The following is a 20,538-nucleotide window of genomic DNA, read 5'->3' on the forward strand; positions in this document are numbered from 1 at the left end:
TTGCCCCAACAGTGTTTTTTGGCTTGCAGTCACATTTAAGTCCTTTAGATGTGAAAGCATGGAGGAGAAAAAAAAAAGGTGAACCTCACTGAAAAAGAGGCAATGCCTCAGAGTGGAGGTAGGAGACTAAAAGCCTGCCTTACTACCACTCCAGTAGCTGGTCAAATAAATGTTCAAATTGATTCCTGGTGCCTGGGGATTCTATTGCAGTTTGCGTATTTGTTGCTTTGGTATATTTAATCAGTTTTGCCTGAAAAAATTCAGAGTACTTGATGAAATCTTCCTTCCCCTCCCAAACCAAAGCAATAGTTTCTTTTCCTTCCTCAGGACAATTCCTGATTACTTTTTCCCCTCTGGGTACTTTTTTCCACGCTAATCTCTATGAAAAGAGACGTGAAGCACTTTACTGCGCTGATCCTTGGAATGGCTGCAAGCCACGTTAACAACAGACATCTCATAAAGATAGAAGTAGGTAATGGGATTTATTTTGGCACCACAGCAACATTTTCAAAGCATGTGACTTGTGGGAATGTAAAGTTGTATCACTGAGGGAGGCATCAGACACAAACATCTTTACTGAATGCAACAATTAGGTTTATTCCTTTATCACAGGAATTCCTGTTCTGTTCCATTTCTGAACCTAAACAGAGATATCCAATTCGTAGCTTTTCAGCTAAACACAGCTGGCCAGACCTTCTTGTAACTTCATCATATCTGATCTGTACTGTGCTCCTTCTGTTACCAGGCTGGAATGCTAAAGCGCGGTGAAAGGACCATTCATAACACTGTCGGTGGAGAGCAAAGATGTTGGGCAGAAAACAAAAGGAAAAGTGTGTTGGAGGTGCAGAGGTTTCCTTGCCATGTCACAGCAGGCTAAGTGTGAAAAGGGGAAATAAAAGGAACTATTGCGTGAAATGAAGCAGCCAGGATAATTACAAAATAACAGTCTGATATTGCCAGGGTGTCTGCTTTAAAATACAGTATTAGCAGACAACGCTGCCTTTTCACGACGATGTCCTGATTAGGTATGTCATAATGCAAAGCTGATCAGGACAGTATTACTATCTAACAATTTATTACATGTTTAGCAATTTATTCGTTCCCATTAGTTTTGATAAGGATAATGTTGTTTCCTTCCACTAAGAGTCTGACGAACTTTCAATATGAATGAGATATGTGCATATGGTCATATTGGTATTTTTGTTGACATATTCTAGCAAGCTTTTCATCATGTATCAGATCACATTTTTTCTTGTACCTAATAGAAAATAGTGAGTTCTGAAATATACTTCACTGAACCCCACACTGTAGATGAGAGAGGCCATGAGAGGAAAATAAACGGTGTTTCTTTCTATTGGTGATTTTGGAATTGTACTATCCTGTATATGCAAAACATTTAATCTATTTTAACAAGACAACAACAGACTAATAGATAAGTTTTGAGAAAATTAGTCAAACATAACAGCTTTTGATACCTTATTCTAGTTTCCAAACTAAAGCCATGGAACATGTCTTAAAATCTCACAGCAAAGATTACTGATTTGGTAAATACTATAGGAAAAAGCATGAAGCTAGTGGGGATTAAAAAGAAAACACAAGGAAAAATATTTTAGGTCATACAATGACATACACTATGGCAGCAAAATATTATTTTACAAAACCAAGTTACTGCGTGTGGGAGGTCATTCCCTATAAAGACAACTTTAATCATACTACAGCCAAATGATTCTTAACTGTAATCAACCAAAAGGAATAAAGTCAATTTACTCTGTTTATTTCAAACATAACTGAATCTTTCTCAAAAAATATCAGTATCAGCCCAAGAGTTTTATTCTAACTGTCTAAACTTTGTGGCTTGTTTTTTTATAATTGTTAGCAAACTTCTTGGCAATTAACTGTGTTGAACCCTGGCTGTTGCCTTGTTTGGACTAACAGAAGCTTATTTACTGAAACAAAACCTTCTCTTCAAGTCTCTGCCTGTTTTAGTCTCACAGTAAAAAAAATGCTGTTGAAATGTAAATATATGAGTATTATTAGATTAGGAGTAGGAACTTAGGAACTGACTGTCTGTTAAAAGAAGTATGCACTACCCATTTAAGTTACTAGAAAAATGTATTCTGGTACTTTGTCAAACTAATTTTAGCTGAATTTGGAGAAAAAAAAAATCTGATTGCCCTAAAACTTTTATAGGATAGTGACTGAATACTACTCATCAACATTTTGGAAGAGCAACAGGATATTTCAGCAGCCTGCTGGAAAATACATATATGAACCTATTGCAGTTCTGCTTTTCTAGATTTGCCTTATGCAATACTCGAAGTCAAACTATAGCGAAACACAGTCAGCTGCAACCAGAGAACAATTCTTAACTCTGCATTTTGGAGTCCATCTTCAACTTCTGCCATTTCACTATAAGGCAACTTAGAATTATATTAACTGCAATGATATTGTATCGCAAAATGTTTTACTGTATGAAGTCGTGAAGAAACAGATGAATCTCAGGTGGATCTAACAAAGGAACCAATCCAGGGCCCTGGAGATCCTAACACCTCACCAAAGGATGAGAGTAACTCAGAGGTAATTCATATCCTATGATGAAGAAACAAGATGAGATAAATAAAAGGATCTCTTTTGCACAGGAGACTCACTTTGAGCTAAGATGGCATGAACCTGGGAATCCATTTGTGAAATGATGTGAATAAAGAATGAATGTAGAATCAAGTGCATTGGAAGGCAAGCCATGGCTGCATCTATTTGAAGACATGAGGAAATGAAGAAACTTTGTAAAAACAGGCTGTATGTAAGCATTATGACATTCCCATAAAAAATAGGAAACAAATGTTTAGCAGTAAGAGTTTTCAAATACACATTTGTGCTAAGAAATAAATGTATTTTTAAATATCCTTTCTGAGCCTACATGTATTTTTCTTCCACCACCTAGAGGAAAACAGTGAATAGAAACTTTAATTCTGTGTGTCATAAGAATGTACTGAATCTACATGGTTCATTAGCTCATTGTTTAGTTCTCAGAAATGGAGTCTTGATGATGGCAATCCTGCATACGATAAGAAATATGGAACTTTGGTAAAAGCCTACGCACTGGAATCTTCAGCAAATAATCTAACCAATACACATATGGAAAAGAAATCACTTGGAATTTAATTGGAAATGTGGCCCATTTTATTTTAACTGAAAAGCATTCATTATACAGTGCAAACAGTTCTTTGGTAAATTTACTGATTAAAATAAAAAAAAAAAACAAAGACTTTGTTTTAGGTAACATTAAAAAAGAAAATAAATATGTAAAATTTGCAACATATTACAGCAATATTCTCACAGTGGATACTGAGGAAATGGTCACCTAGCCATTGGCCACTGTTTCAAAAATGTTAACATCACTGCTGATTCTGCAGACACTGCAATAAAACTGAATTAGTACAACTCATGACTGATTACATTTTAAACTGTGGATAAAGACCTGTTTTTCCTGAATGGTTTACAATCTGATGGATGGTAGAAAATAACTCAATATTACACTTGTTGAAGCATATCCAGACTCTTAAGCCCATTTTATATACCATATGAATAAACAGTGAACAATGAAGAAATCCTCCCACTTTACTCTGGAGGCTGGAGAAAAGGAACAATCACATATAAGGTACTATTTTATAAAGTATAAATGGAAACTCTCTTCTCCTATAAGCGGAAGTCTTGAGAAAGTTTATTTAATATAAAATTGGAATAAAAGAATGCAAGTAGTAACCAGCTGGATGTATTACTGCCTTATTTAACTGTTTAGACAGTTGAATTATATTTGATTTAGCTCCGCAACCCTTCCTCTTTGAGGAATTCCTGCTATAGGTCAATGGGAGTTCCATCTGAGCTGGAATTACAGGACGAGATGTGTGGTTTGGACTCTCAACAAAAGTCAACAAAATACCAGAGTATCAAAGAAACACAGGAATGACAGCCTCTAGGAACCATATGATACTCAAACATGCTCGCCACACACGATTTCTAAAAGTATTAACATAGAAAATTACATAAGTCAAAACATTGTATATAAAATCAATTAATATATTCTTAAAAATATAAATTGTAGTTCCATGTGTACCTCTACCACACACCTTTAACACATCACTCACATGTACATATTGCTCCTACCACAGTATGAAACAAGCTTCTGTAGTAAGCTTTAAAGATACACCAAAGTTTGAATGTGTGTCATGGTATCAGTTTATCAAATTGTATATTATTAATGTTAGTAATCAGAGAAATTATGTGCCAAAATATTATAGTGGAACTCGTGTTGCTGTGCTAGGTTAGTTATTATACAGGTATTTGATCTACCATGCAATAACTATGTATTCAGTCTGTTTGCGTATTCTGAAATATTTAAGATGAGGATGTTTAATTTCATGCACTTTTCTTCGATACCCAAATCTCTGTTCCCTAAATTTGAACAAAAATCTCAGAAGTCAGTGAACTATGTAACTGAAGAAGAGTTCTGGTTCTAATTAGTCCTGACTTAAGGACACAGCCATAAATTCTAACATATTAAGTATTCAGGGAAAAAATAATTTCTGAAGAAACACAAAAAAGCTGTAAAATGAGGTATGATAGTTGTCCTTCACTGAATATAATATATAATTCCAGGTCAAAAATAAGCAGTTTGTATTCTAAAAAGTACTCAACTTTGAAATGCTAGAGTAGACATATACTCTATAACGTTAAACATTTATTAAATGGGAAATAAAGTCCATTGGCAGACCACTTTTAACATGAATGATAAAAATATTGAGGTAAAAATATATATGTATTAGATGAAACTGGAAAAAAACCCCTAAAAAATCAAATAAGTTGTCAGAAAAAGTAGTCAATCCACAATTAATCATGATGCTTGATCTTGATTGTTCTTTTTTTCAACAAACAGTGCCACAATATAATCAGGAACATATGTCTATTGACAATATGCACAATGGATCAGTAGGAACCTTTGTATACAAAATGGCATGTGACATCTTTTCACATTTTCTTAACAGGGCCATACAAATACATGAGCTGATCTGAGATCGAGAGAAGCATGCTTTAAAACTGGACTGGATGGTCATGTTACAATGATTTAAAATAAGTGAAACAAAAAAAACTCGCCAAGCAATTACATGTTTTGACAAAAAGCATGACGTTCATTTTTAGACCAAATGCTACTCTGTCATGTATGTTTTCATAGAATGAGGAACACTGTGAATTACAACTGTGATATACATTCAGTTGCTTTTTCTATCTTCCAATTACATTTATAGTTCCTTATTAATTCTAGCTTTTTGGTTTGAAAATTTTGATTAATTTTGCTCTTTGAATTAATGAAAGGATGTTGAAAGGTGTCATGTAGTTTTCTTTACTTCCTTGTTAGTCCAGATGCAGAAATGATAGTGTGATTCAAGAGATTTTCCACACATAGGTGGGTTTGCAGAAACTGGCCCTCTACGGCATTGCTTTGGGCACAGTGACCTTGTGTTTTCCTTTTCCCTGCATTTACTAAATAATAACAAAGAGCTAAATATCAAGTCAGACTGGTACTGAAAAGGGATAGTAAACTTCTGATGTTGCTAATTGAAGACAGGAAACAAGGTGTTCATTTCAGAGTAAGTCTTAAGCCCAGTCGTTTTGGGTACCTAAACTACCTGACAGTGTTCTTTTAAAGTAGCACCAGTTTGAGTTCATCTAACCTGAGAAGTTTAACACACAATTAACTTTGACCTGTTTACTAATTTCCCTTTCGTTAATTTTTGCATTGTGTTTACCTTCATGGGCAGAAAATAAGTGATACATTATATTATACTGTTACAGCACCATTAGAATGTTGTAAGTCTTGATTTACTGCTGTTAAGACTGTAGTTACCTGTTTTTGCCATCAGCAGGCATTGATATAAATTGAGGAGTATGCACCCTAAATTCTTAAAAAGCAGACTTATGGCTTCTTTTTATTAATATTTGGTTTTAAGCAGACTGGACAGCAATCTCCTTTAACCTTCACAGGCGCTTCGCAGTCAGCCGGCGGGCATGATTCTACAAAACACGTAATCTGACCAACCTGTGTCAGGAAAAAGAGTAACAAAACAAGAACATACTTAGCTACATTTTCCAAACAAGAAATACATTTTTTGTGTTATTGACGAACATGTCCTCATTCATCCTCTCGAAGATCTTGGCTACTAAGATTAGCTCCACGTAGTTTATTTCAGCATAAACTGATAGTGAGAAGGCTCTTTGTATCATACTATCTTTAATGGAGCGGGATACCATTTTACCTAATGTTCAGGCATGAAACTCTGGGATACCAAGTACTGACATATTTCTTTAACTACCTTTTTTAAAATTTTACCACGATAAAAAGAAAATTAAAATCTAGCACTAAGTTAGATGAGCTTTTATTGATTTTGACGCATTTTAGTAACTTTTTTAAGAAGTCTCTTACTTTGCAGTTAATTTTGCCAGTACAACGATACATCAGTGGAAATGGAAATACAAGAAAAGTATGTAAAAGCTGGATTGAAAACCAGTGTCAAGGGCACGGAGAGATGAACAATACAATTTTTTTTGCACCACATAACTGAAAGTCCATAAAAAACAATTAGCAACAAACTAGATCTGCTTTTTTAGAAATAGAAACTAATATAATTTCTACCTCAAAATGGATTTCCACATACTTACTTTGCATTCACACACAGTACAAGGGTCCCTTTTCCAGGTTTCATTGCTGGAATATGATTTACCCTTTTCATCAGTGCAATCAGTTTTACTGAGGCGTGATTCAAGTTTTTTTATCTGAAAACATTCAATACAGTTAATAACTGAATCAAGGAAAGGTTTTTATTAGTGCAAACTATTCTGTCTTTCCTCTTATGCTGCATAATCCATGCTAAATAATTGTCTGGGGTTTTCTTCTCACTACTTAGTTTTCATAATGCTAAAAGATTGGAAACAGCCTTTCAAAAGAAAACTAACAGAAGACACATTTTCTTACCATTGCAATACACAGCCACAGCATACAAAGAGAAGCAAGCTACATGTGACATATATGGAAAGACAAATCTAAACTTTCAAAAATGTCTGAATGATAAGGAGGTGAATAAAAAAATAAAACTTAAAAATGTTTGCTTGGATTTTTTACTATCTCTTCTTTACTTAATGATGAAAAAAGGGGGTCATATGATTAGTTTATCTTGCTGATTGTGTGATCCTTGGGAACAGTAAGTAAGAATGCACAATTTTTAACAATCGTAAAATCATAAAATGGTTTAGGTTGGAAGGGACCTTTAGAGGTCATCTAGTCCAACCCCCCTGCAGTAAGCAGGGACATCTTCAACTAGAGCAGGTTGCTCAGAGCCCCGTCCAACCTCACCGTGAATGTTTCCAGGGATGGGGCACCCACAACCTCTCTGGGCAACCTGTGCCAGTGTTTCACCACCCTCACAGTACAATGTTTTTTCCTTATATCCAGTCTAAATCTACCCTCCTTTAGTTTAAACCCATTCCCCCTTGTCCTGTCACAACAGGCCTTGCTAAAGAGGTTGCCCCCATCTTTCCTGTAGTCCCCCTTTAAGTACTGGAAGGTTGCAATAAGGTCTCCCTGCAGCCTTCTCTCTCCAGGCTGAACCACCCCAACTTTCTCAGCCTTTCTTCATAGAAGAGGTGCTCCAGCCCTCAGATCATTTTTATGGCCCTCCTCTGGACCCGCTCCAACAGGTCCATGTCCTTTCTGTGTTGAGGGCTTGAAAATCCCTCAGGCTCTTTTACATCCAAAAAAGACAGAGGAACTGACTGAAATGCAGTGAGTCTTAACACAGTGTTTCCACTGTCGAAACAGGAGCATTGGAGATGAGTACAATGATCAGATAATACCATCAAAGATGGAGTCAAGTTACTATGCAAATAAATATATGGTTTGGATCTATAAATTACATGGAAGAGCTGCTCTGGAGGAACTTAATTATTCAAGGGAAACATTTTGGTCTACTTTGCATTTGTCTGTCCTGTATGGTACACATTTTTACAACTGAATTCCACTATGGCTGAGTTATTCTGCCATAGCGTTTAGTTAGTCTAAACATAGAGTTTAGTTATGCCACGTTGTAAAAGTCTTCTCTAAGTGATCTAGATCTTAACTACGTTTACGGCTATGGTCTGGCATATTAACATAATTTCTTATGAAGACTACATATTAATCATAGTTTTACATAGATTCCATACATTTCAGATAGGAAAAAAAGATTTTACTAACTCTAGAAACAGATTTTTAGAGAAAGACTAATCCCATGTTTAGTATATAATGGTCACACAAGGTTTCAGGTTCAAAAGTCAAGAAGGTCTAATTGTAGAATATTTCAGTATGGTTTCAAAATAGCATAGAAATAAAGAAAGATAACACACTGTGTTCTGTGTTGTGTTTTATTTGAGTTACTATGCGGTGGTTTTTGGCTGCAGTGGATGTCTAAATATTAAAGATGTAAGAGAAGTGATGTTAGGAAAACATTGTAAATTAAATCTACAATTAGAAACTATCCATTATAGCACCTTACCTGGTTTCTGAGGCTTGAAATAGTTTTTTGCATTTCCAAAACAAATTCTTTGAAGTCATTCACCGCAGGCATGTTTGTATTTTCATTAGATGCTGATGTGGCATTACGAAAATATTTACTCTGTTTCACAGAACTGCAACAAATGAATGCCAAGTCAGCGCATTCATCTAACTCATTTTTCTTTGGCTAGATATTTTAGAACACTTAGCAAACATGTAAGACAAGAGCAACCAACAAAGGTAGGAACATTATGAACCACAACAGCACACGAGACCCACTAGTGCTGAAGACAGCCTCAGGTCAGATGAGCTGTGGATTGCTGTTAATATCAGTAGCAACAGGGAATTTCTTCTACTTAGAAAAATAATGTACATACTTCACACAGGGGGATGCTCAAAGTTGTCACTGCTGACACTGTACAGTATCACCTTAAATTCACTGGGAAATCTCTTGAGCCTCCAATATGAAAGCACACAAGAGTGAAAGTCTTAAAAAAATGTTAGTTCCAAACATGAAATTCACATTTTGCATTCATATTCACAGCTTCTCCCTCTATATGCTCATTAGCAAAATGTGTACTTAAAGAAATATGATCTTAAAAAGGAAAAAGGAACTGTCCATAACTAATAATGTATTATTTGGCACCACTTAAAAAACATGTATTCAAAAACAAGGATAACACTAATTATTAAGTCACTTATTACATTAAGATCCTTGAATCCGTGTAAGTGTTCCTATTTTGTTAGCATGTCTTCTGCAGAGCTAAGAGATACCCAAAGAATTAACTGGCAAAGAAATCCTCTCTCATATAATAGGGCTCATGATTTACAATCTTTCTGCATAAATTAAAGCAGTGCTTATTGGCAGGTGTTCAAGCTACTTAGTTTCCCATAGTTTTTCATCTAAATTAAAGAAAAAGAACTCTAAACAACATAACATGCCAAAATTCAACTAAACCAGCTGCTATTGTATAACAAGAGGTTTAATCTTCCCCACCTGCTCAAGTTATTGAAAATGAGAAGGGCAAAAAAGGAGAAAAAAATCTTCTCACCACAAAAGCTGTTTAAATACAATAAGCATGAGAACTGATGAGAATGTTAAAGGACTGAGGTTGCTTTAGCAAGCATAGTAAATTTACTATTTTGTAGTCCTAATTAGTAATTGGACTGTTGTAGATTTTTGAGCTTCATTTCTGAAACACAGTCAAACAGCAAGTTAATGAAAACAAGCCACTTCTCAGATATACGTGTTTATTTTTTCTTGCTTTCATTTTTATTTAATTTAACCCTTCTACAGTTTTAGAATTATAGGACTAGCATCTTTAAAAATGAATTGACGTTTTGTACATTTAAGAACTTCTAACAGTTCACTTGCAAAGACAGATGAAACATCCTTCTTCAAGTATTACTTCAAAGGAATCTTTCTTTTTCTATGGTCTATAAGCTTATATTTAGCTGCTGTTGTCTCTTTCTAAAATCCTAAATATGTATAGGCTCTGTTACTTCAGGACAGCTTCCTATTAATTAAGTGAAATAATAAAGGCGGTGTTTATTCAGTGCTGTAACATCTGCATGAGTATTTGAAACTGCTGAAATGAATTTCCCTGTCTACGTACCTGTCTAGCTGCTTTCCTTGCCAGAGTGGGTAGACTCTGCCTGGTCATCTCAGTTAAGTAGATAATGTTATTTGCTAAAAGAGCATGTGCTATACGGAAGGGGCTATAATTCGAGAGTCTCAAATTCACTCATCATGAAGGACCTTCACATGAAACGCCTGGTCTGAGCAGAACTCATTTCATTTCACTAATTCATAGATAAGTTTTGATTCCCTGGAAATTGCAGGGACCCTGTGCAGCTGATAATTTGTGACTGACATTGTGATTTACTTCCTTGCTGGAGTATTTTGAGGATTAGGGAGTTATAAACAACATTGTCTGCAGCACTCCAGTTCTCCATTCCTGCTCTGAGTATTTCGGTACTAGAAGCAATCCTTATCACAAATTCTTAAGCTAGTGCTATCAACACTTGGTTTCCTATTTCTACAGGAGGACCTTGCAGCTCCAAGAAGGGAAGGGAATAATTTAGTTTGATTACTGCAGGCACAGCAGGAATGTTGGATTTCAACTCCCCTAAATTACGCTTTATTACTGAGTTTTTTCATGAAAAGCACAGGAAGAACAAAAGGACTATACTGTGTCACTCACAAAGGGCTTAAACAAATTTGAGCTTGAAAAAAAGTGGTTTCCTGTTAGCAGATATGCAGAAGTGTCAGAAGAAAATATCAATCATAAATTTGAGAAAGCAGACACTTGAAAAAAGTGGTACACACAAAGAAACCATTCAGGTTCATTCCATTTTGAAAGCAAATGTTTTTTCACACTTTGTTAATGAAAAAAAAAAATAATCTCACCTTACTGTTTTGGACATTTTCATTTTCTTAAAGGGCTTGTCTTCCTGAAAGCTGTAATCAAGAGAACGTCTTCCCCGGAAGTGATATGAAAATGCATTAAACTGTCCTCTAGTTCTACAGTCTGAAATTAGAAAGAAATTACACATTAGGAACTACAGCATAACTCAGCAGTTATAATAATAATATGGTTTTACAGTATCTTCTGAACTGGAAAAGGCAATTCATACATTCAGTCTGATTCCTCTGGAATCAGTTTGATGGTAGCTGAATATGTCTCAGTGATACAACATTTAAGCCAGCTGGATGCAGAGAATTTGATTATTCACAGACCAGCTTTTTGGTATGAAACAAAGGAATAAAGATAATTTTCATAAACATATCAGTGCAACTTTATTCATTTCAGTTCTGAAATTTCCACTCTTGGCTTTTAATTAATATCTGCTTTTGGAATGGGGTAGTTACATATGAAAGAAAACAAGATAGAAAAAACAGCCCGTTCCTTCTTCATGTATTCAGGCATTATTATTTGTTATTTTTGGCATTTGAAAGAGAACCTTTAATTAAATCCTGGAGAACATTTGCAGACACACTTTATTGGCTGACCAGCCCGATTTCCAAATTTGAGGGATTTCAAGGTATCACCAGTCACTTAGACTCTAAGACCCAACCACAGAGTGAAAATCTCAAGCCTGAGAATAATCACAACAGAAATCTTCTCCTAAAATTCTAAGAGGATGTCTTCACAGGATGAAGTATGTCTTTCCTTCAGTTCACGATTTTTAGCCTTCTAAACACAGTGAGTATCTGGAAGGAGTCCCATTTAAAAAAAAGAAAACAAAACAAAACTGGAACAGCGTTTTCGAGAGGAGACAATGAGTAAATAGAAGTTTTCTCATTTCTGTTCACAGAAGTTTAAAACAAAAAGTTAGAATGGGCCAAGCTGGAGCAGGAACCAGCAGGATGTTTAACTGTTAGAAGCAAAGAGTCTGCTAAGAAAATAGAAGGGAAATCTGAAATACAGAATCCCATGGACATATCCCAGCTTAGTCTGGTATTGGCAGAATGAGCCATGAAAGCAACTGAACAGGGAAAGAAGTAATTTTCCCTAATGTTTCTCTTAACTTGCACCAGAACAAATTTATTCAGAAAGCCAATAACATTTTATAAAGTATTTTTATGGAATTTAGCAGTAGCTAGATCGAATACCTAAAGTATTAACACAAATTATTTCACAAGTTTCAAGTCAAGAAAAGAACCTCAAAACACTGTTGAACTGAGCAACTTGAGAAACAGATGTAAAGTTGCTCTGTGATTATACAAAAACAAATATATTGGAATACTTTTATAATTGCATTGGACTTTTACTTGAATTAGACTACTATGATTTCCCTGTTAGGAAAAACTTAGTTTGTCCATGGCTTAATATCACTTAAGACTGGAAAAAAAAACAAACAAAGAAGACAAGAAAAAAAAGTACCAACTGATTTTCAATTGAAAAACTATACCCAGAGATCATTCTAGAACACAATTTATCTACACAATTCTCCTTCCTTATTCTTTACTTGCAGCTTGTCCCATTCTTGAGTAAATGTATTACCTTCCTCCTATAACAACAGCACCACCAAAGAACTAGATGATATTTACTGCCAACATATTGTTCATTCTGCTTGTGTGTTCTGTTGTTTCTCACACAATCTTCTTGCTGCCCACTCAGAAACTGAGCTCTTTCAGATGGGAGCAGACTGCTGTGTCTGTGAGATGCTTGCCATGAAGGCATTTTTGATCACTCTTAGACAATTCTATATTTAGTATGGTGAGAAAAGGGGTCACACTCTGAAGGGCCACTGGAGATAGAACTAGTTTTAGTCAGAGGAATTTATTTTCTTAAAGCAATTTGTTGCTCAAAGTTTTCCTGAGCGTCATAGAAATTTTAGTTTCTCTTGGAAGCAAATGTGAAAGGTTTCTGCTATCCTTTGTTTAATAACTACTAAGGTCATCTCACATAATACAGAATTTTTTTTATATATACAAAAACACAATGGCCCATTGTTTTTTTTATTCCTAGGCTGGGGTTAGAAACAAGGGTCTGAAACCCTGGAAAGGTTTTATCACCTCAGACTGGTAAATATGAGAAACATATGTTCAGCGGCAGCGTCAAGTACACAGACCTGACATTTCTGTAGTTTTTAAAGACTCAAATATCTCAACTTGCCAAATGAACGACTCTTGTTCTTAGTTGCAGTTTCAGGTACAAGGCAGAGGATTGTCACTGCTGAGAGTTGCAGGACAGAATGCTTCACTCTAGCTTTCAAAAAGCCTAAAACAAGAAGTTTCTATTTTCTTTTAAATGAAGAATACCTTGGCAGTTGTGGTAAATGAGAAAAAGGAGCCTAAAATTCTGCTTTTTTCAGCCTACCTAAAATTTCGCCGAATTAGTTATAACCAGTCCAATTCATTTTCTGAACAAAAGCTGAATGTTTAAAAGCAACCTAACAATTCTTTTTCTCTGTGGAAAACATTTTCTTCCAGAAGCTAGCTATTGTTACACTGCAAGTGTTAAGATAATACACTTGTATATTGAAGCCATGTACACATGTTCAGAAAATCCCCTATTTCTCACAAGGTTTTAAAAATGTACCTACAATGTATATTGGATAGAAAACCCCCTGACATTTAGAAGTATTGAGCACTCTTAGTTCCCAGTCAATCACCTCTCAAAATCTGGGTCAAGGAGAATTAACAGTAGATTAAACCAAAACAACTTGAGAGACTAAGGGAATGTGGAAAAAAAAAGCATATATAATGTAACTATTGCTTCTATTTGATCATACTTCAGTTTTCTGAGGTTTAACATAGTGAATTAATTTGCTGCTCCTGTAAGCATTAGTAAGTATCTAAGAACTCCCAGTTGCGTCAGTGGGAGCTGTAAAAAGGAGGAGAAACACTGGAAATGTCTGAAATGACAAAAGATTTTTTTGAGTAGATGTTTTGACAAGCAGCTACTTTAAAATTACACAACACAGGAAAAAGACTTTTCACCCCAAGTGAAGTCCTAACCCAAAATAGCTGGTTGAGTTATTGCTAAATAGGTCACATTCCTTAACATTACACTGCACCTCTTCATTTCTTCTGTTGAATAAGATGTTCTAACAAATGACATTAAATAGCAGCAAAAAATGTAATATGTTGGCCTAAAATCCAACAGTAATCTGCTCAGATTGGAACAGATGCATTTTGCATAAATATTATTTAAACATTTGGACAAAAATAATGGCATATAAGGTAGAAGATAAAAATGACAACCCAGACGGGCAGCTCCCAGCTGACATACTCAGGAACTCTAATAATAAAGATGTTCTCTGTAGCTGACCTTGAAGCTCACAGACTGATGCTACCAAAACTAGAAGGCCCAGACATAGCTGGGAAAGCGAATATCCAGATAATTTACAGAACTTGACTATATAAATTGAAAGAGTATAATGAGAAGCAAGTAATAAGATAGAATACTAGAAGTAAAAGCCAGACAATTTTTAACTTGTAATAAAGCACAATTGTTAAAACAAACAGTTGATGGCTTTCTAGAAGCAATGCTTACACCAAAGGTCAGTACAGAAGCAACAGACGGCATAATTGTTGGTCTGGTCTTAAAATGCATGAATTCATAAATATAGGTCTATCCTACTAGAATACCGTGTACAAATGCACTCAGATTAAGAATGTGCCTTAACTCTTCTAATAAATTTCAGTGGGTTTTAAAAATTATTTAGCCATATTTTGTATAAGGCTGTTTTCCTGAACTGTATCTGATACAGGAGATATGTTTGTTGCTAACTGAGAACCAGTTGAGAAAAATCATCTTCCTAAATCAGTTTATGCTTATGAAGATGACTTGCATCTTGTCTGAATCACTTCCTCCTGGGTTGTTGTTTGACGTAAAAAAAAGCTAAAGAAGTTCTTAATTTTGATTAAAAAAAAAGTGTGAAACTTTTTAAGACTCACAATGGAAAACATTTCTCATTTACATATTTGGAGTAAAACCATGCTTCTATTTGAGCCAATATGTCTTTGTACCTAATTTCTAGCCTTTTTTTTTTTACGTAATTCATCTCACAAAAATATTTGGCATAACTGTAACAGTATGTTTGAGGGAAAAGAGATTTATCATTTCTATGTTTTGGGTTCACAACTAAGATTCAAAGTCAGTACGAGTCATCATGAAAGCATACAGAGTACTTCAAAAAGAAAAAAAGGTCTTTATTTTTGCACTAGAGAGCCTGAAAAAAAGCACCAAAACTTTCTTGTTTGGAAAATCTGAAGCTTGGATGCTCTTTGCTCAAATAAAGAGCTGTAGTAAATCTACAATAATTTCTCACCATCGCCGACAAGACAAATAAAGGTAGAAAGTGAAGGAAACCAGAAGAAAAGCTTGTGTACCTCAGTGGAACCCCTTCTTTTTCCCACAATTAACTAGTAATTCTGTTGTATGATTCGTTAACTGAAATCTAAAGGTAATCTGGTATTGTAATTATAAAAAGGAATAATGCTCTGCTTTATACGAAATAAATACCAGCTTTATTCAAGAAATCTAAGCAGTAGTTTTTTATTACTAAGAAGTTTTTCTCTTCTTCATATAGAAAAGTATTTTCATTTCAACAAAACAGGAAGGATAACAAAAACAGATGTGTTTTTTAACCAAGCTGAAACAGCTGAACATATGGGTCACTGATTAAACATACATAAAGTGCAATGAACAGCATACAGATTCTGTATTCTAAATTTTAACTTAGCATAATTTTAATTATAAAATAATCAGAAGTATTTTAAATGTGCAGAATGGTTTGTTTTTCTTTTCAATAATAAACAATAATAAATTCAAAGAAACAAAAAACCAGAATGTATTTAACTTAAAGTGCTGTTCCTGAATGTATGCTGTGTATGCCCCCACCTCAGAGTAGTGGTGAGTCCCTAGTGCCACAGAATGAAAGACATTTTAAAAATAATTGCTTAAACCTGGATTCCCACAGAAAACATCACACTCATTCATCCACACAAGAAAGCAGTTCAAGCCATGCATATTTCGTTTTTCCTTCATTTACCTCTGCACAGACTTCAAAAGAGTTCAGAAGAAAGGGATAGAGATAGGCAATATTTAAAGAACATTAGTTATTTACCCTTTCTTTTGCTTGGCAGTTGTCTAACTTTGCTGCATCCAGTAGTACTCTCTAGTTGTAACATTTCTGAATACAAGCTAGGCCGTTGCATGGCTGAATACTGTAAAGACTTTGCAAAGATAACATCTGCTCTAGAAGGCTCGGTGATAACAAAACATTTAGAGAATCAACACATAATTTCTTAGAACAGCTTCACAATTTTTTGAAATTGATATAATTCATGTATTTGTGAAACTATCTGCCAAGCTTCATGAACCATGGCAAAGTGAACTTATCCTGAACTGGTAGAATATGATTTATTTGTTTATGGTAAAGCATTTGAAAGTGATAATTGATTTTCTCTCAATGCTTCTAGCATATGTCAAGGTTATTTTGAAGAGATTCTGGAAGACTTTGCATTATAATTACAATGCATCAACCACATCCAGAGTTTTATAAGCTACTGTCATCTATTTGGGAATGGCAAACCTGGCAAATGTTGCTTAAAAAATCTGAATAACCTAAAAAAGAACCCTGGTAAAGATCAGAGTAAGACCTGAATGAAATGATATCTGGGGGAAATTGTACAAGATTTCACTGAAATATGAAGTATATATTTCTCCTAGCCTCACATGGATAACTGACATTTTGAACCAGGACTTCCAAGGAAGAATTTTCTTAGACAGTGATTTGTTATTTATAGAGTTGTTTACTGGACAACACAATATAGCAGTCAGTTTAAAAGCCAAATTGTGCAATATCTTTAAATAGTAATGATCTACTTTTTTCATTTTTAATGATACCTGAGTTTGTTCTCATGGTGAAGTTACCCTAGTTAGAATCCTTCCTCAGTATTTACTGATCTGTACCAGGTTGAAGGGACATCCTCCATCAGTTTACCCTTTACTACTGCCTTAAATTCTGAGCTATGTCACAACAGGACTCTCTGTCACTGGGGACAATTATATCTTACCAAAAAGTTAAATGGACACTAGTGGAAGAGTGTGACACCTCTCAGAAATACAATCCACTGGTTCTTTATTCATGCATATCTTTTCACAGAATATTGAGTAGCCTACTCAGCAGCAGTAAACTCGGGAGAATCAGCAGTTGAAAAGATGAACTCTGATCCGGATACCTTTCATCAGCAAATCTATGAGATACTGGTATTGAAATCTAGGTTCTTACTAGGTAAACTATAGGATTCTAATAATTGTCAACTGATAGTGACATTACCCTCTCTAATAAGAGCAAGTTAGTTATTTCTTTGACAGCAATTTCTACATAATCAGAGTTCCACAGAGAAGTTCCCAAAAGTCCTGAATATACTTTTTCAGCCAGGACATGCCATTCATATTTTGTCAAAAGACAATGGTAACAACATTGTCAACGAGATCTCAATAAAGAGAAGTAATTGTCCGCTGAAGTACTTTGTTGTTGATGCTACTGCAAATCATTCTGCAAATCTGTGTGATCCAGAAGGTTCTCTTGGGAAGGGATCTTGTAACTATGTTACGGATGCAGTGAAGTCTGATGTGATGATGGCTAAAGACAGGACATGCAGAAAATCTGTATGTGAGATAGAAGGCAACACACATGCTACCAAGCAACTTGGGATTCTCAGTGTCCTGTACTTCATGCAGCTAAGTAAACCCTGTTTCTGGAGAGAAAAAAGTTTATTTCTGAAGAAAAACAAACCACCCGCTGTCCTAACTTTTGAAGGGGATGGCAATGAACAAGAATATTTATACACAAAAGGAAGAAAACAGAAAAACAATTACCTACACCATGCAATGTTCAAATCTATGCTGTTTAGAATGTGCCTATTTATAATATAGAATGATCACTCACTTAACAAAGGTTGTGCTCCAGATTTGAGTTTGCAACATCTTAACAAAAACTGAACAACAGCCAAATACATTCTTAAAATAAAATGAACAGACACTAAACACAGTGCACATCAATACACCCAAATCCACCTGTATACAGACCTTCACAGCAATCTTGCCACATCCTGAGGTCCACTTTAGGAATTTCTTCACAGCTACTATATCCATGTGGGAATTCTGCCACCTTAAAGACGTCATGTTGTACCCTGGTTATGTTGTCACCGTTGTCACACAAAACTCTGGCAAGAGATGTCTGCTTGATCTGAGTGAGCTGAGCTGGTGTGAACACACCCGGATTCTCATACCATAACCTGTAATCTCACAGAAAAGACAAGTTTGCTAGTGAAAGAACAAAACATGCTGTTTTCCAGAGATATTACAATACTGTATTCAGAATTAAATTAATTATTCCTTAAATACTGTTCTCAACTTTACATTGTATCTGAGGGAGTGATCCAGATGCCAAAATGTAAGCGCATGGTGTCACTTCAGCCCTATTTGGTGTCATGCTGACACTCTGAAAGGGCCTATTCAACAAATCCTTTGACTTCTCTTCTAGTCCCATTTTGATGTCTTGGGTATCTTTGGACATCTAAAATGGCACTAGACTACCAAGTTCAGCGTTATTTTAAGGTAGATGCTTAAATTACCATAGATTTCTTTCTCCAGGCAACTTTCCTATGGGTATGAAAACATTTTGATAGAATTCCTGAGGTTAGGAGAGTGGTGTTAATCTATACCTAGCTTATTGTCAAGATAAGTGAGATTGTTTAATTTACTAAAGGCAATTTTTTTCTGTAAAACTATTTTAATGACTATACTAATTCAGGGACTTATTAATATATGCTCAGTTAATTCATTATATTGAAGGAGGAAACACTGTGGTTTTGAATAATTTATTTTTCATACATAAAGGGCTAAAACCCTGTTATCAACAGAAAATATAAATAATACATTACTATGAAAAGCAAGCCAGCCCTTGCAAAAGAACAACCTTTTAAGTTACTGTCCATGGTTTGAAAACATTTTATACTATTCTAACATGTACAAATTGCTCACTGTAATATCATTTACACCTCACAAAACTGTGAAGTTATAATTCTATGTAGATACTTTTTTTTCCACCTATTTCAACCAAAAATAAGTATGAGGCTTTTTAAACTTTACAAAAATTCAATAAGAATTTTACACTAAACTTAGAAGAGTGATCAACACATTTCATTTTACCTACTTATTGTATCATTTTCATAAGGCACTGGACAGTGGCCAATGACTTTCCAAGTACTGGGATCAGAAAACAAGATTCTGAAATTTCCATCTTGATGTGAAGTTAGGTTCCCTTCAGACATTACTCCTTTTTCCTGCACAGGCACATTTGCTTTGCATGGTGCTGGCAGTTTTGATCCTCTGCCCATTGTAAAGGCTTTTCAAAGAAGTGAGAGTTGCTTTCATTATGTCTAATAATATTTTACTATTTGCTGGCATGTTGCTTCAAAACATTTGTATTCTTTGGACAGGAGAATCCCATTTCCTAAATATCCAATGTTTTCTTATAGTTTCTAAATGTTGTTTCGGGGAAAAAAAAAAAACCAAGACGCAGCTTTTGCTGGAAAAATGCAAACTGACACACACACAAAAGCAGTATCATTATCCTGTTGTGACACAAATAGGTACTTGTCACCAGCAATCTGGAGCTCATACTGCATATATTTCTTCTTTTACTCCCTCCAGGCATGAGTGTTTTACGTTTCACAGCTTATTTTTTAAACAGATTTTACATAAGAAAGTTGTTTTTAAAAAACGCATACAAAAAGGCTTGTTATTGACTACAGAAACATAAAAAAGTACTCATACTAGCAATTTTATAACTTACATAAAGCAAATAACATTAGTTAAAGTGAATCAAATCTAATTTCCTAATTCTTTCTCTGTTTCCTTTTCACTAGGATGGGACTAATCAGCATAAGAGTTTCTACCTTCATGCCACACAAAAAACAGAATTCTAGGTCACAAATTACATTAAATGAGGGAATTGTTGATTTTTCAGATTCCAAATGAGTGTGATGAAAGTATGCAAAGGACATCTGGCTGCTGTAACAACAGCAATGTTCTTATTTCAGGTACTGTAGAAACTGAAAATGATAAATTGCTCATAATGTGCATGTAAAGTAATTTAAGAGCAATTCTCAAACTCTTTCTTTGGGATAACCTGTCTGCTTTAAACACTCTTTTGGTGCACAGACTGCTTGTATTGAAACATGTATAGGGGTTATATAGACAAAGTGACACTTTTTCAACCCATGCTTAAGTAACAGAGATGGTGGAAGTGTCTCAACCACCACAATCCCTTTGGCAATAAAATTAAATACCAAAGAAAGGAGATGAGTAACATAAAATTTTCAGAAAGGTAAATGACTTGAATAACTGGTAAAAGGATGTGTTGGCTGTGGTGCTTTTTGGAGTTAAGTATGACATATTCACCACAAAAAGTAACAGATTTAAAAAATA

At 34.9% G+C, this 20,538-nt stretch overlaps 1 protein-coding gene across 1 annotated transcript in view; it reads right to left on the reverse strand.

The window, feature by feature from the left end:
• Nucleotides 1-3,151: 3,151 nt before the first annotated feature.
• The window catches only part of PXDN (peroxidasin), an 88,786-nt gene continuing 71,399 nt past the window's right edge, over nt 3,152-20,538 (reverse strand). Inside the window, exons 19-23 of the mRNA XM_064447976.1 lie at nt 18,133-18,341; nt 10,992-11,112; nt 8,583-8,715; nt 6,715-6,828; nt 3,152-6,094 (exon numbers count right to left, since the gene is read on the reverse strand). Of these exons, the coding sequence (XP_064304046.1) occupies nt 5,972-6,094; nt 6,715-6,828; nt 8,583-8,715; nt 10,992-11,112; nt 18,133-18,341 (700 nt within the window). The 3' untranslated portion in view covers nt 3,152-5,971. The remainder of the gene's footprint in view (nt 6,095-6,714; nt 6,829-8,582; nt 8,716-10,991; nt 11,113-18,132; nt 18,342-20,538) is intronic.

Source organism: Phalacrocorax carbo, chromosome 3, assembly GCF_963921805.1.
Source record: "Phalacrocorax carbo chromosome 3, bPhaCar2.1, whole genome shotgun sequence".
NCBI lineage: Eukaryota > Metazoa > Chordata > Aves > Suliformes > Phalacrocoracidae > Phalacrocorax > Phalacrocorax carbo.